The sequence below is a fragment of the Canis aureus genome, chromosome 24 (genome assembly GCF_053574225.1).
Source record: "Canis aureus isolate CA01 chromosome 24, VMU_Caureus_v.1.0, whole genome shotgun sequence".
Classification (NCBI taxonomy): Eukaryota; Metazoa; Chordata; class Mammalia; order Carnivora; family Canidae; genus Canis; species Canis aureus.
This window is the reverse complement of record NC_135634.1, coordinates 19,528,721-19,544,677: the sequence shown is the minus strand read 5'-3', so window position 1 is coordinate 19,544,677 and position 15,957 is coordinate 19,528,721. Positions and strand designations below refer to the sequence as shown.

At 37.6% G+C, this 15,957-nt stretch overlaps 1 protein-coding gene across 5 annotated transcripts in view; it reads right to left on the bottom strand.

The window, feature by feature from the left end:
- The window catches only part of CPAP (centrosome assembly and centriole elongation protein), a 54,065-nt gene that overhangs the window by 24,834 nt on the left and 13,274 nt on the right, over nucleotides 1–15,957 (bottom strand). For all 5 annotated transcript variants that reach the window (XM_077868497.1, XM_077868495.1, XM_077868496.1 and 2 more), the window contains exons 4-9: nucleotides 14,188–14,487; nucleotides 12,024–12,135; nucleotides 11,091–11,193; nucleotides 9,331–10,963; nucleotides 6,281–6,413; nucleotides 2,002–2,167 (exon numbers count right to left, since the gene is read on the bottom strand). In XM_077868497.1, the coding sequence (XP_077724623.1) occupies nucleotides 2,002–2,167; nucleotides 6,281–6,413; nucleotides 9,331–10,963; nucleotides 11,091–11,193; nucleotides 12,024–12,135; nucleotides 14,188–14,487 (2,447 nt within the window). The remainder of the gene's footprint in view (nucleotides 1–2,001; nucleotides 2,168–6,280; nucleotides 6,414–9,330; nucleotides 10,964–11,090; nucleotides 11,194–12,023; nucleotides 12,136–14,187; nucleotides 14,488–15,957) is intronic.

Genomic DNA, 15,957 nt, shown 5'->3' with positions numbered 1-15,957 from the left:
ACATGGCATGCTAAGGAGTTTGCATTTTATCTAGGAAGAAAGTCAACTGAAGGATTTTAAGCAGAAGAACATCAGATTTCATGTGGAAAGATCACTTTGACAGCAAGGGGAGGACAGAGTGGGGAGGAAAGGAAGAAAGACAGAAACTGAGGCTGACTGACTACACAGAAGAAGAGAAACACAGGTGGGACATGAGAGTTGAGAGGAAGAGAAAGAGTCAGGATAACAAAGATATGCAGAAGATAAAGTCAAAAGAAGTTATTGTTGATGGAATTCAAAGGTGGAAGAGTAGATCTCTTTTTATCCCAAGTGTGAATGTGTAAAAAGTCAGAAGGAAAGGCAGATTTAGTAGGAAGAGGATAAGGTAAGTCTGAAACATCCAAACAGAGCTAAGCAGCTCATTACATAGCACCTCATAGATCCTGGACCCTCAAATATTTTCTGAATGAAGAAACAGATACACAGGTCAGTAAATGCAGAGATCTGACTAACCCTCAGTGTGTAAATGATCAATGAAAACTCACTGTATGAAAATTAGAATAAAGTTACTTGATTAAGAAAGAAAAAATCAGTGTGAACTTATGACTCCAAAGACATCCCCCCTTCCCCAGCAGTGACACTACGATAGGCACCAAGAGCAAGGACACCACTGTGGCTGACCGCCAGTCCTCAGATAACGCCCTAGTAGTAAGATAAGAAATACGGCTCCTTGGACAATGGCTGATTTCAGATCAGGGGTAAGTTGAAGAAAAACAAAAAGCAAAAAACCAGATGGTCTGAAATAACCACTAGTGAGAGAAAGCAGGAATAATCTCAAACTTCTAAGGGCAATGGCAAAGCTAAAGAAGGACAAGGAAGCTGATGTACCTACAGGGCTCCCACAGGCCAAGCTGGGGCCACTTGATTATCAAAAAGGAAGATTTGTAATTAATTAGAATAACTTGAGTCTATGAAAAGCTGTAAATCAATAATGATGAATGTAAATCCCAGGAAGACAGAAATGTCTTCATCAATAATTCCACAGTGGTTGTCATAAAGGTTCTCAAATATATGGGTTTAAGGAATGAACACCCAAAAGAAAATAATATATATATATTTTTTTTTATTTGACAGAGACAGAGAGAGAGAGAATGAGAGAAAGAGAGAGAGAACAAGCAGGGGAAGCAGCAGGCAGAGGGAGAGGAAGAAGTAGGCTCCCCGCAGAGCAGGAAGCCCCATGAAGGGCTTGGTCCCAAGACCTTGGGAACATGACCTGAGCTGAAGGCAGACATTTCACCAACTGAGCCACCCAGGTGCCCCTGCAGTAATTATTTTTAACTACTACATTCCTCTGATTATGTCCATTCTAACTTTGAAATGAAAAGGACTGATTATTTGGCCTATCAGTTGATAAGTTTTGGAATTAAACACCTAGTCAGTATAGGAGCCTTAGATTTGTATAAATGAATAGAAGTAACAGTATTTGGTATAAGGGATGTCAAACTGATCAACACAACATGGTTGTGTGTTTTGGTTTCCAACTCTTAGCTTATTAATTCATCCATGGTACTACTGTAGTCTTTTTTGGGATGGGGGGGCAGCCTTTAGTAACAAAAGAACTGATATATTTTACTCTCTCAAAGTCAGACTACAAAAAATGTTCTTCGTGCAGTGTCTCAGACTCCTTATCGAGTCAATGGATGATTAATAAAATGATACCCAGGGGCACCCGGTAGCTCAGCTAGTTAAGCATCTGACTCTAGATTTCAGCTCAGGTTATATTCTCAGGGTCCTGAAATCAAGTTCTATGGCAGGCTCCACACTCAGCAGGGAGTCTCCTTAAGGAATCTCTTTCTCACTCACTGCCCCTCCCCCAGCTCTCTCTCTAATAAATAAATAAATCTTTTAAACAAATTTTTAAATTGACACCCAATTTCTCTTTGACACATCATATAACTGAGATTCTTACAAGACTGTCATCCTTACTAACTTACGTAAGTATAACATAAAGAACTGGCATACCTGTATTTCTTCACGTTCTTTTTTATCTGGAAAAGTTCTTGTAACTGTAGTATACTTTTCAAAAACTTTGCGTTCTTTTTGTAGCTTCCTCGTTTCCTCCTTTTTAAACTCTTCTATTCGAGCCAATTCTTTTGCTTTCTGTTGTTCAAAGTCTGTAATTTCTTTCCTAAAATGACCAAACCATGTTATTAAAGGGACAATCTTAATGGTGTAATCCACATGTGGTACAAAATGAAACACTGGTGACTGCCTGGGATGGAGGAGCTGCTGGTCTTGGTGAATCCAGCTTCAAGCCATAATACTGAAGTAACTCAGTTAACTCCATTAAGCATTCCTCCAACAAATATTTACTGAGCACCTATTATGAATCATGCACTACCCTGGGTACTGGAGAAACCACAGAGAAAAAAATAAACATCCTTACTTCCATGGAGCTTCTCATTCTAATGGAAGTGACAAACAATAACAAGATAAATAAAATACATGGCACAGGGCAACCCCAGTGGCTCAGCGGTTTGGCGCCACCTTCAGCCCGGGGCATGATCCCGGAGACCCAGGATCAAATCCCACATTGGGCTCCCTGAGTGGGGCCTGCTCCTCCCTCTGCCTGTCTCTCTCTCTCTCTCTCTCTCTCTGTGTGTGTGTGTGTGTGTCTCTCATGAATAATAAAATATTTTTAAAAAAATAAAAATAAAAATAAAATACATGGCACATTTGAAGTGTTAATGAGAAAAATAATGTAAGGAATGAGGGTAGAAAATATCACGGAAATTAAAATTATGGATGGAGTCATCTTGCTGAGATAATATTTTAAGTAAAATCTGAACAAACTAAGAGAACAGCCTTAAGGATATCTGGACAAAACAGCTCCAGAGGAGGGAACACTACAAGCAAAAGCCCTGAGGTAGGAATATGGCTGTTGTGGTCAAAGATCAGCCAGGAGGGCAGGGTGGCTAAAATCTGAGAGAAAATATAAGATAGAAAGGTAGAAAAAGGTATCAAAAAACAAATAAGACAGAGGGCCAAATGTTGATCAGAGGAACTATCAGAACCCAGGTGCATGCTGATGCTCTTAAGAGCATAGAAAGAGTGACATCATCAAGATGGTAGAATAGTTCACCAGCCCATATCTCCTTACACAAACAACAACCTGACAACCATACACAGATTAAAGTACTTTCGTGGGATCTCTACCATCCACGAAGGCAGATGAGAAATCCTTTGGCTCACCTGCCAAAGGACCCAGGAGGAACCACACCCATCTGTCCCTGGTAAGGGACCTCATGACCTCAATCATGACTATGAAATCTGAAACAGTCCTGTACCCTGGTTCTAGCCCTGCTATATTGTGGTCCTGGAGGCAGTCCTGTTCACCGAGGGACCAAGCAGAACACTAAGGGGCCGAGCAGGAGGATATTCAAAAACCTGGTAGGAGTCACACCCATTCTCACTCCCTGGTAATAAGCCAAGTGTCTACGCACTCAACAGTAGACCCAGAAGCAGCCCCATGACTAGCTCCAGCACTGCTGAACTATGGTCCTACAAGCAGTCCTGTCCAACTGGGGATCTTGTAGGAACCACATCCACCATGTCCCTGTTAAGAGACCTGCCAGTTATGGACTCCAGTGTGGACTCAGCAGTAGCCACACTACAATCCTATTCAACTGTGATCCTAGAAGCAGACCATCGTCCAGGGATCCAGTTGGAGAAGCTCTGCCAAAACTGGTCTGTAAAGACAAAAAGAGTTTTTTGCCCTTTCAAATATAAAACTGTCAACACAAAACTACATAAGATTCATGCAAATGTGGCACTACCAAAGGAAACTAATAAAGCTCCAACAACTAATCCCAAAGAAATGCAGATCTAAGAACTGCCTGATAAAGAATTCAAAATAACGGTTTTAAAGCAGTTCAACAAACTGCAAGAGAACACAGATAACTCAACAAAACTAGGAAAACAATGCATGAAAGAAAACAAGAAGTTCAACAAAGAGATAGAAATCATTTTAAAAAAAAACAAACCCACAAACACTTACTTAAAACTAACTAAATAAAACCTAAAACGGAGGGGGCACCTGGCTGGACCATGTGACTCTTGATCTCAGGGTCATGAGTTTGAGCCCCATGTGGGGTATAGAGATTACTCAAAACTAAATAAATAAAACTTTAAAAAGCCGAAATTCTGGAGCTGAAGAACACAGTGACTGAAGTGAAAAAATACAAAAGAGCTTCAACAACAATCAACTAAAAGAATCTGTGAACTCAACAACAAGGAATTTGAGGTCAAAGGAGAAAAAAGAAAAAGAATGAAGAAACCCATGGATCTATGGGACACTACAAAAGAACCAATGCAGTCACTAAGGAAGTCTCAGAAGGAAAAAACACACAAAATCAACAAACTCCTACTAGACCTAAGAAAGAGAAAAGACTCGAATAAAATTATAAATGCAAAGAAGATACATTATAATAGATGCCCCAGAAATAAAAAGGATCATAGTATGAACAATTATATCCCCAAAACTAGATAATCTAGAAGAAACAGATAAATTCCTAGAAATATACAACCTACCAAAATGAATCTAGACTAGAAATCCTGAACAGGGGGGGCACGTGGGTGGCTCAGTGGTTGAGTGTCTCCCTTTGGCTCAGGTCATGATCCTGGGGTCCTGGGATCAAGTTCTGCATTGGGCTTCCCAGAGAGAGCCTGCTTCTTCCTCTGCCTGTGTCTCCCCATGTCTCTGCCTCTCTTATGAATAAATAAATAAATAAAATCTTTAAAAAAAAAGAAAAAAGAAAAAAAAAGAAAGAAAGCCTGAACAGATCAATAATAAGGAAACTGAACCAGTAATCAAAAATCTCCCAAGAGGGCAGCCCGGGTGCCTCAGCAGTTTAGTGTTGCCTTTGGCCCAGGGCGTAATCCTGGAGACACGGGATCGAGTCCCATGTCGGGCTCCGTGCATGGAGTCTGCTTCTCCCTCTGCCTGTGTCTCTGCCTCTCTCTCTGTGTCTCTCATGAATAAATAAATAAAATCTTAAAAAAAAAAAAAAAAAAATCTCCCAAGAAAGAAAAGTTCAGGACTGGATGGCTTCCAAACTCATTCTACAAGGGTAGGCACTCGGACACCAAAGCTAGACAATGACACCACGAGCAAACTATAGACCAACCCCTGATGAACACAAATGTATAAATCCTCAATAAATACTAGCAAACCAAATCCAACAGCACATTAAAAGGATTTACACCATGACCTAGGGGGATTCATCTTTGGAATACAAGGCTGGCTCAACATAACAAATCATTTAAGGTGATGTAAACTAGTGCAGCCAATGTGGAAAACAGTATGGCGGTTCCTCAAAAACTTAAGTATAGATGTGCCATATGAACCAGCAATTCCACCCCTGAGTATATATCCAAAAGAACTAAAAGAAGATGCCTGAATACATATTTGCACACCAATGTTAATAGCATTATTCACAACAACCAAAAGGTAGAAACAACCCAAATGTCCAGCTGTAACCCAAGAAATGCCAAGGATTGACAGCAACCACTATAAGATAGGATAGAAAGCATGGCTCTGCTGATGCCTTGACTTCAGACTTCTAGCCTCCAGAACCATGACAATATTAACTCCTACTGTTTTAAGCCACCTAGTTTGTGTGTACAATTGATCCTTGAACAACATGGGTTTGAATTGCATGGATCCACTTATACACAAATTTTTACAGTACAGTACTGTAAATGTATTTTCTCTTCCTTACAACTTTCTTAACATTTTCTTTTCTTTATTGTAATACATGTATAACACATGTATCAAACCATGTGTTAATCAGCTGTTCTCAGTAAGGCTTCCAGGCAATAGTACAGTATTAGTATTATTAATTTTTAGGGAGTCAAAATATATGTGGATTTTTGGCTGTACAGGGGGACAGAGCCCTCAACCCCCACACTGTTCAAGAATCAACTGTACTTTTTGCAGTAGGCCTAGAAAATTAATGCACCGGCAAAGGTAGCACTTGAATTCATAGCTTCAAATGCTTTTCAAAATTCAATGTACAAAGTCCTCATTAAGAGAATTCCCCTTTTAACATTTCTGACTACACTGGGTCATTTCAACTAAAAAATTTTTATGTGGTTGAGATTTAAAAAAAAAGATTTCACTTCCTTTTCCTTTACACCTTGTTGGATTGACAAAAATTACTTGAAATATTTTATATATATATATAATCTTAAAGAAACTGAATCATTATATTTTTTCCCCAACTTATAGAAGCAAACTTACCTAAGGTTTTCCAAAGCACTTTCTCGTTCAATGCGAAGTTTAGCTAAAGATGTGTTCTCAGCTTTAAATTTTTCTATTTCTGTTTCCAATTCAATAATTTTCTCTCTCAATACTTGAGATCGAGCACTGTCACCTATAAAATAGACCACATTATATTGAATTTCACAAAAGGTCTTCAGCAGCAAAAACATTAGCTAGTTATTAACAGTAAGAGCCAAAAATATTGTAAACATCAGTACTATTAAAATGCATGAGAAACAATGTTTCTAATAACAACAACAACAATTACTTTGGCCTAACTTTCCAGAAGAAACCAATCTAAGGGCATTATTTAACCTCAAGAGTATCAGTCTGACAATGAATTAACATCACACATAAAAAGAAATTCAAATACTTTTAAAAAAAAACGAATACATGTATTTTTTGTCTTTTTGATAACAGCCAATATTGAAAACTTTATATGGTGATATATAGTAACTAGACTTATCATGGGATCATTTTGTAATGTATAAAAATATTGAATCATTATGATGTACACCTGAAACTAACAGGATGTTATACATCAATTATACTCCCATTAACATATGCCTGGCTCAGTTGGTTAAACGACTGTCTCTTGGTTTCAGTTCAGGTATGATCTCACTCACGTTCGTGAGATGGAACTATGTGTTGGGCCCTGAGCTCAGCAGGGAGTCAGTCTGCTTCTTTCTCTTCCCCTCTTCCCCCATTCCCTACCCCAGCTCCCATGCTCTTTCCCTTTCTTTCAGTTATAAATAAATAGGGATGCTTGGGTGGCTCAGTCAGTTGAATGGCCGACTCTTGATTCCTCAGGTCATGATCTTGGGATCCTGGGATCAAGCCCCATGTCAGGCTCCCCACCCTGCAAGGAGTCTGCTAAAGGATTCTCCCTCTCTCTCTGCCCCTCTCCCCACTCACACATGGTCTCTCCCTCTCCAAAAAAAATAAATGTCTTTAAAAAGAAATTTTTAAAAAATGAATAAATATATACACATATATGAATAGCTTAAGAACATAAATAAGTAATTCACAAGACAGCTAAAGCACTAACCAACACCAAAATCAAAGTTTACCTCCAATAGTCACAAAAATACAAATTAAGACTTTTTCCATACCAAATTTCCTATTGAAAGAGTAAATAGCTGATACTTGTCCTTCCACTACCCTTTTGAAAAACTTATTTTTGCATAAAAATATGCATTGTAGTGTTATTCCTAATAGTGAAAAATAACAAGTATCCAACATTAAGGAAATTACTGAATAAAATAATGTGTTCATATAATGTTCTGCAACCATTTTTAAAATACACAAAGTTTTAAAGACAACGTATATTATACACCTGGTCAAAAAAGAAAGGTAAGGTTTTTTTTAAGATTTTATTTATTTATTTATTTATTTGAGAGAGAGAATGAGCAGGAAGAGTGGCAGAGGGAGAAGCAGACTCCCCACTGAGCAGGGAGCCCAATGCAGGGATTAATCCCAGGACGCTGGGATCATGACCTCAGCCTAAAGCAGATGCTTAACCAACTAAGCCATCCAGGTGCCCCAGAAAAGGTAAGTTTTAACAAATACCTGTACCATATTAAAAATACATGGGAAAAATGACTAGAAGGAAATATCTCAAAATGATATCACATCAACTTTGGATAGTTGTAAACACTTTTTATTCTATAAGCTTCCAAACTTTCTGCAAAAAGAACTATTTTTAAAATCAGAGTATTAGTTTAAGTTATAATTTGTATTTTAAAGCACTTATGCCTTCCTAGGCATTCAGAGTTTATAATATGATATAATGGAAAGGAGTTTTTCAACATGAGTTTTAAAAGCCCATCATCAGGGGCAGCCCAGGTGGCTCATCAGTTTAGCACCGCCTTCAGCTCAGGGCCTGATCCTGGAGACCTGGGATCGAGTCCCATGTCGGGCTCCCTGCATGGGGCCTGCTTCTCCCTCTGCCTGTGTCTCTGCCTCTCTCTCTCGCTCTCTCTCATGAATAAATAAATAAATTCTTTAAAAAAAAAATGCCCATCAGGGATGCCTGGGTGTCTCAGTGGTTGAGGGTCTGCCTTTGGCTCAGGTCATGATCTCAGGGTCTGAGTTTGAAACCTGTGTTGGGTTCTACACTCAACAGGAAGTCTGCTTCTCCCTCTCCTCTCCCTGCATCCCTCATCTCCCCTCCTCCCCATCCTTGTCATATGCTCTCTCAAATAAATGAAATGAATAAAATCTTTAAAAAAAAGGTGAAGAATGGTATATAAAAAAACATGTTTTCATTTGTATGGAAAGATTATATACCCATCCCCCCCATATATGCTTTCATATGCACAGAATCTTTCTAGAATACACAAATGAAATGGGAATGTAAGTTCCTCTAGGAAAGGGAACTAGGAGTCCATGTCCAGGGAAGAAAGGACACTTCAATTTCACTGTGTTTCTTCTTGGTCCTATTTAGCAAGTCAGTGCATGAGGTAGCAAAAAAAATTAAGTAAAAACATAGTCATTTTAAAAAGTGCACACACAAAAGTTCACCGTAACACAAACCATAAATTGGGTACTCTCTGGTTATAAAAGTATTACCTCACTTTACAATAAATTAATTAATTCTAAAGCCTTAAGAGGGGCACCTGGGTGGCTCAGTGGTTGACCATCTGCCTTCGGCTCAGGTTGTGATCCCAGGGTCCTGGGATCGAGGCCCACATCAGGCTCCCTACAGGGAGCCTGCTTCTCCCTCTGCCTATGTCTGCCTCTATCTGTGTCTCTCATGAATAATAAATAAGATCTTTAAAAATAAAATTGAATAAATAAATAAATCCTTGAGAATAAGGCATAGGCTTAAATTTGAAAAATCTGAAATCACAATGCATCCCAACCTTTTATTCTAGTGACTATTATTTAGATCTACAAAACAAATCAAATCACCTAATTACACTACTGAGCAATGAGAAAGATTAGGATTTTAAGCATTCTGACAGCAGACTGATAAGGTAAATGTGAAATTTAGAACATCCCAATACCTATTTTATAATGCTGCTTACCAGGTGGTTGGTCTTGACTTGGGTTTAACTTGGGTTCATTTCCTAAGTGTGAACCTGCTTTTGGTTTCAATTTCAAAGCAGGGAAGAATTTCATCATGAGATCCGATGTAGGAGGAGGGCTTGTGCTCCTACTGGGTTTGCTCAAGTCTTCTCCCTTTTTGACTGGTGCAACTTTCCTTTTTATTGTTTTGTCCAATACACATATTTCATCCTTAGGGTAGGCTGTTTGAGGAGTCCCATAAACGGCCTCATTCCCAAGAACAGCATCATGTTTAAATGAATTCTCTTCCAGGTCAGTCCAAGTTCTTTCATCGTCAAAGTCAATTTCACTTGTACTTATGGATGAAGGTCTTCTTGAGGACTCAGAAACTTTGTTTTTCAAGCTTTCTATAATGACAGACTCATCGCTACTGTAATCTTTATCTGACAGATCTAAATCAACATCTCTCTTTTTATCATCTTCTTGAGTCCCAGCATCCCTAAAAGGCCCCTTGCCATCACAGACTTGTGGACTATCTTCCCTGCTGCTGAAACCCCTCTCTTTATCCTCAGCTGATGGCTTTATGGTAACGTCAAGTTGCTCCTCAGAGTCTGTGCTACTGTCACTCTCCATGACACCTTCATCATTGCTCACATTCCACCGAGTCTGGTTTTCAGAAGTGCTCATTTGGAATGCTCTCCTACTGACTTCACAGGACTGTTCCCTATATCCTTCAGGTGAGAATGCTGAATCAGGTTGGTCAGGTGTGATTTCACATTCATCCTCATTTCCAGGTTCTGTACAGTCTGGGGCCTCACTGTGGTTACACTGAGTAACAGGATCCAGTGTCCCCATCTCCTGCTGTAGTACAGCTTTGACAGGGGTGGAAGACAGCTGGTGACCTTTGCAGATCTGCTGGTCCCTCTCTAAGATCTTCAGTACAAATGAGGAATTACTGGAAAACGATATTTCATCAGCAGCTTGTTCCAAAAACAAAAATTCATCTAACTCCAAATTTTCCTTTTCCTTTTCTCGTTCCCAATTCTCTAACTTTTTCTGAAGAGAAATATCAAGAGAAGATTCTGACTTTTTCAAGGTCTCATTTTTGGGGCTACTAGAAGACATGCAGCTGACCAGTCCTGCCGAAAGAGGAAGTTTGTCTTTACCTTGTGTCTTATTCCAGACTTTGCAACCAATATCACAAGGTTTTGCACACTCGGGTACATTTTCTCTATTATTAGACTCAACTTTTTTTTCTAGTTTGATCTGGTCTCTAAACTGCACATCACATTTCTTCCCTCCTGGTATTTTCAATCCTGATGGAGGAAGACTTCTCCTGTTACTATTCTTAATCACTTTTGGCTTCTGATTGAGTGTGACAAAACCACTCTTGGCTCTACCTTTATTGCTCTTTTTAATGGGAGGGTTCTCTGTACACAGTTCCTTATTTATAAGAGCAGTTTTCCGCTGGAATTGTTGTCTATCCATTTTAAACAGAGGTTGGTCCTCTGAAATGCTCTGATTAGTCACTAGTTTACTTTCTCTCCCTTTCTGAGACTTAGATTTAGCATTAGTAAATCTAGCTAAACCTTCTCCTCGTTTCAAGAATGGTTGTTTTGGTTTTGCTTTGATTAGGCATGACCCTTCTGCTTCCTAAAATAGAGAAAAATATTTGAATTAATTCTGTATATCCAAGTTATCTCAAAGTTATTTTTAACACAAACTATAAACAAATCTCTAAAGCCTTAGCTAACTTAATCAGAATAGTGGAAATGCCTACCCTTAGCTGTTTTCGTTTCAGTTCTTGCTCTTCCAGTCGAATTTGTTCTTCTAAGTAGTCTTCAAATGTCTGTTTCCTTTCTCTGATTGCAGCTTTAATAGGTCTAATCATAAAAATAAAATTATTGAATATGCAAATAAAGATGTGGTGAATATCTGACAGTGTGCCTGACACAGACACCCTTAACTACACTACGAACTAACCTTTTTCAAAGTCACAGACCCCCCTCTAAGAATCCAATGAAAGCTATAATCCCACTCCATCTCCCAAAATACATAAGCATACAACACTCTACACATGATTTTAAAAAAAATCTTCTGAAGTCCATACAATGCCTGTAAACTAACTTTTGAAATAACATATTCATTGTATCACTTTAAAATAATTTTTAATAGTTCATCAAATATCCATCTTTAAGGAGCCTTGACAATCTAAATAGAGCAATAATCAGAAATCATTTGCCCATCCATAACATATATTAAAATATTTCAAATATCTAAGAAAATAATAAACCTCAGTATTATTTTATCTGTTATAAGATTTTTAAATTCTGTAACCAAACTTATCTAATTATAATTTATAGGTGACAACAAAAGTGAGACTCAATATTAATTTGTTTCTGTCTTTGCCAAAACGGGATTTGCTTAACTATTTGAGAGAAGACTAATTTTATCCAGATTTTTTCTCTTTGGTGAAAAACCTGCTCAGTTCTTCTAATACAATGTCAAAGGTACTTGAACTAATGTATCTCCCCAACCGTTATCTGTTGCTAACAATGTGATAAGTCGTATCTTCAACATTATACTTAAAAGGATATTCAAACAAAAACAATAAAACCATGGGTCTTTCAAAAAAAAAGAAAATGTTCTATCTTAATAGCTGGCTATTACATTAAACTGTCACTTTTCTTATTCCTTCCAACATAGATGATACCTTTCTTCAATATTAGCCACTTCTGAAGAACCACCAATTTTTTTTACATTCTCATCATTCCCTTCCTGAATCGGTTCGGTCACTTTCTCCCAACATGGTAAAATATCTTCTCCTAGGATAAAAATTAGGAAAATTCAGTTCCAAAAGATAAAGAATAAAATCTTAAAACTTGAGAATTTTACAAGTTACTATTCTAAAAAAAATATTTCTCAAAGGTAATGCTATACCAGGGTACCTGGGTGGCTCAGTCAGGTGGACAGCCAACTCTTGATTTCAGCTCAGATCATGGTCTCAGGGTTGTAGGAGTGAGCCCCACAATGGGCTCCGTGCTTAGCAGGGAGTTTACCTCTCTCCCACTCTCTCTGTCCTTCCCTCCACCCCTTCACCCATACTCCCTCTCTCTGAAATAAATCAATCTTAAAAAAAAAAAAGTAATATATGCCAAAGATTTTAGAACACTCAAGGATTTCTTTAATATGAGAAAAATAAACTATAAAACCCTAATTAAAACATGACATTCTCCAAAAGGTTAATGTTATGAAAGTGTGGGCTTTTCTAAATTAAAAATGACTATAGAGCCCTAACAACAAAATGTAATAGATGAATTTGACTGGAACTTATTAAAAAAAACCTTTAAAAGATATTTTTGGGATAATAGGAATTCTAAAATGGATTTGAGTATTACAGAATAGTATTGGGGCTGTACAGAAGGATGTTCTAATTTTTTACTTGATGCATGCTGAAATATTTAAAATGATATAATATCTGCATGTTACTTGCAATGAAATGACTGAGCAAATTACATACAAATGTAGACAGAGATACAGAGGTAGGTATAAATATATATACACAATACAAATATATATAGAAAGTAAATATGGCAAAATATTAACTGTTGAATCAAGGTCTACTGCTAATCATTGCAGTGGACTTTTAAGTTTTCCGGATGTTCATCATTTTCCAAAATAAAAGATTAAGAGAGTATACTGTTTAAAAATATTTTAAAGGCATCAGATCTTCCATTCTAAGGAACTATTCCAAATTAGAAATAAACTATTATGCACAAAGGTGCTCAATCCTAAGTATAAGTAGTAAGTGTAGACACCTTCTGTCATATTTATATTTTTTTATTACTCCAAAGAACATATTCATGAAAACACCATTAAAATTGAAAATTAAATTTAAATTCAAAATATGAGAAACACCTCAGCCCTACTGCAGAGAATATTAAATACTGGTACATTATTTGACGACTAGCATAATGATGACAACCATTAATATTATGGTTAGGGGGCAGCCTGGGTGGCTCAGCGGTTTAGCGCCGCTTTCAGCCCAGGGCCTGATCCTGCATACCCAGGATCGAGTCCCACGTCAGGGTCCCGGCATGGAGCCTGCTTCTCCCTCTGCCTGTGTCTCTGCCTCTCTCAGTATCTCATGAATAAATAAATAAAATCTTTTTAAAAAAATTATGGTTATGAAGACCACAGAATGTACCATAACCATTTTCCATGTTGAGAGGGCAAAGAACACAATTATACAATATTCCACAGTTACAAAATGAAAAAAAAAGAAAAAAAAAAAGTGGAGGGGGGAGTGGGGCATAGAAAAAGGAGTCAAAAAAAAAAAAATAAATAAAAAGACCAGAAGCAAATGCCCTGAGAGCTCCATGAGTTCAGATCATCAGCCACTGTCAGTACTCTGGCAGGAACATGCTAGGTGCTGGGATTACAGAGATGCAGTGAGGACAAATGGAATGTCCGGGGTTGGAGGGGATTTCTTTTCTGAATAATTAACTGCCATCAAGAACCTATTTCCTACATTTTACATCTTCTATCATGTCCTCCCACCACCATCACCATGCACATTTTAAATCAACCTCAAACTATTTCTAAGCTCTCAAATTAAAATGGCATACAAGGAACTCACTACCTTGAAGACCCTGCACTATCCTGTGAGGTATGAAGTCAGCATGAGTACTGCAATTGTTCTTAGAAAGTCACAAATTCTATGTCCAGCTCTATATCCAATCCAGGATCACTGACTGTGCAACATGTAGGGGCTCAGAATTAAAGACACAAGGGACAAGAAAAAAATGCAGAAAGGACTTATCTTAGCACACCTTGATAACACTGCTAATTAGAAACAGAAGAGAGAAATAACTCACCTATAGAATGGTTATGGTTTTCTTCCTTCAGATCATTTTTTTTCACAAGTGCTTCTTGATACTGTGCCTCACAAAACAAACTGAGAGAAGCACCACTTTTTGAAGTTAAGACAAAATCTGGATGAGTAGTTCTACAGAAGTTGTTTTGTTCATCAGCTAAAACACTGGAAGTGTGCATTTTTTCTTGGGTTTGATTCTGATGGATATATGATGGTAGGAAGGGTGTGTTTTTCTCTAGGGTGGTTGGACTTCCTGGAGATCTGTACTTCTGGCTCTGATCATCAGGTAGTAGGGTTAAACCTTGCAATTAAAAAAAATCAAAAAATAAAAATAAAAAAAAATAAAAATAAAAAAAATAAAAAAAATCATTAAAACTATTAACTTTCTAGAATATTTTATTTTCTGTTAGTGATCCCTACTCACCAGGTTTTCTCCAAAGTGAAAAAAGTGTTTTTCTTCTTTATTAGGAAACACTCTCCAACAAAATCATGACATTTTAAAAGTCTAAAAATGACTCTTGCATAATTTTAATTAAGGGTATATTTATATTACAATTCATGTGCAGACAGCGGATACCTGGCAGAGCTGCAGTACTGCAAATTCTGGAAGGCATTATTCATGTTCCATCTATAAGAAACACTGCTGGAATTGTCAACTCTGCAACCCCATGACAAACACAGAGAGCACCAATGCAGATGGCTGCAAATGATCTGAATAGTTCCTAATGACAAATGCCCTGTGTCACAGCCTTGAAAAACAACTTTCCTCTAGATTACTGTTAACATTTTGGTATCTTCAGGTGGTAGAATTATGGATGACTTTTCTGTTTTGTACATTTCTGTAGTTTCTAAATTTCCTGTATTACTTCTAGACTTTTTTTTTTTTAGTCTCTGCTTTTGAAATAAACACAGAGATTCTTCTTCTATATATCTCTAATTTCTTTTTTTAATATATCTCTAATTTCTAATTCTTGAACGGTAGATGGCAAATCTCCATCCTACCTGCTGTACCATCCCCTTGAAATCCTGCCACTATACCTCTCTTATCCTAGAATGTCTCAACAAAATTTAGAAGTGAGGGCAACCTGGCTGGCTCAGGCAGTAGAGCATGTGACTCTTGCTCTCAGGATTGGGAGTTCAACCCCACATTGATTGTAGATATTACTTAAAAATAAAACCTTTAGCAGTGCCTGGATGGCTCATACCCATCTGCCTCACCTCCAACCCACAAATAAAACTGGAAATCAGGTAGGTCCTGATTATCAGGTTTGACCTCCTTTCCTTTACAATAATACTCTCCCTATCCAAATATTTTTGACTAATAGTCATCCCACTTCAGATTGAAGATCGCTTTGATAAAAGTGCAATAGCCCAAAGTAGCAGTTCTCAAACTGTATGGTCTGCAAACCCCTGAAGGTCTCTAAGATTCTTTCACAGCATCTACCAGGTCAAATCTATTTTCATAAAATATAAAGATAGTATTTGCCTTTTTCACTTTGCCAACACATGCACTGATGATGCAAGAACAAAATGGAAGTTCCTGGTGTCTTCACTCAAAAGCAGGACAGCAGCACCCAACTGTGCTAGCAGTCACTGTGTGAGTCACCACCAAGCACTTGCAGTTAAAAACAAAGAAAGAAAAGAAAAAACAGTTTTCCTTAAGAATGTCCTAGGTAAAGTTACAAAAATTATTAATTTTTTAATTGAATTTTAACTGTTGAGTACACATCTTCTGAACATTGTATTGGACAAAACAAAAAGTATACATAAA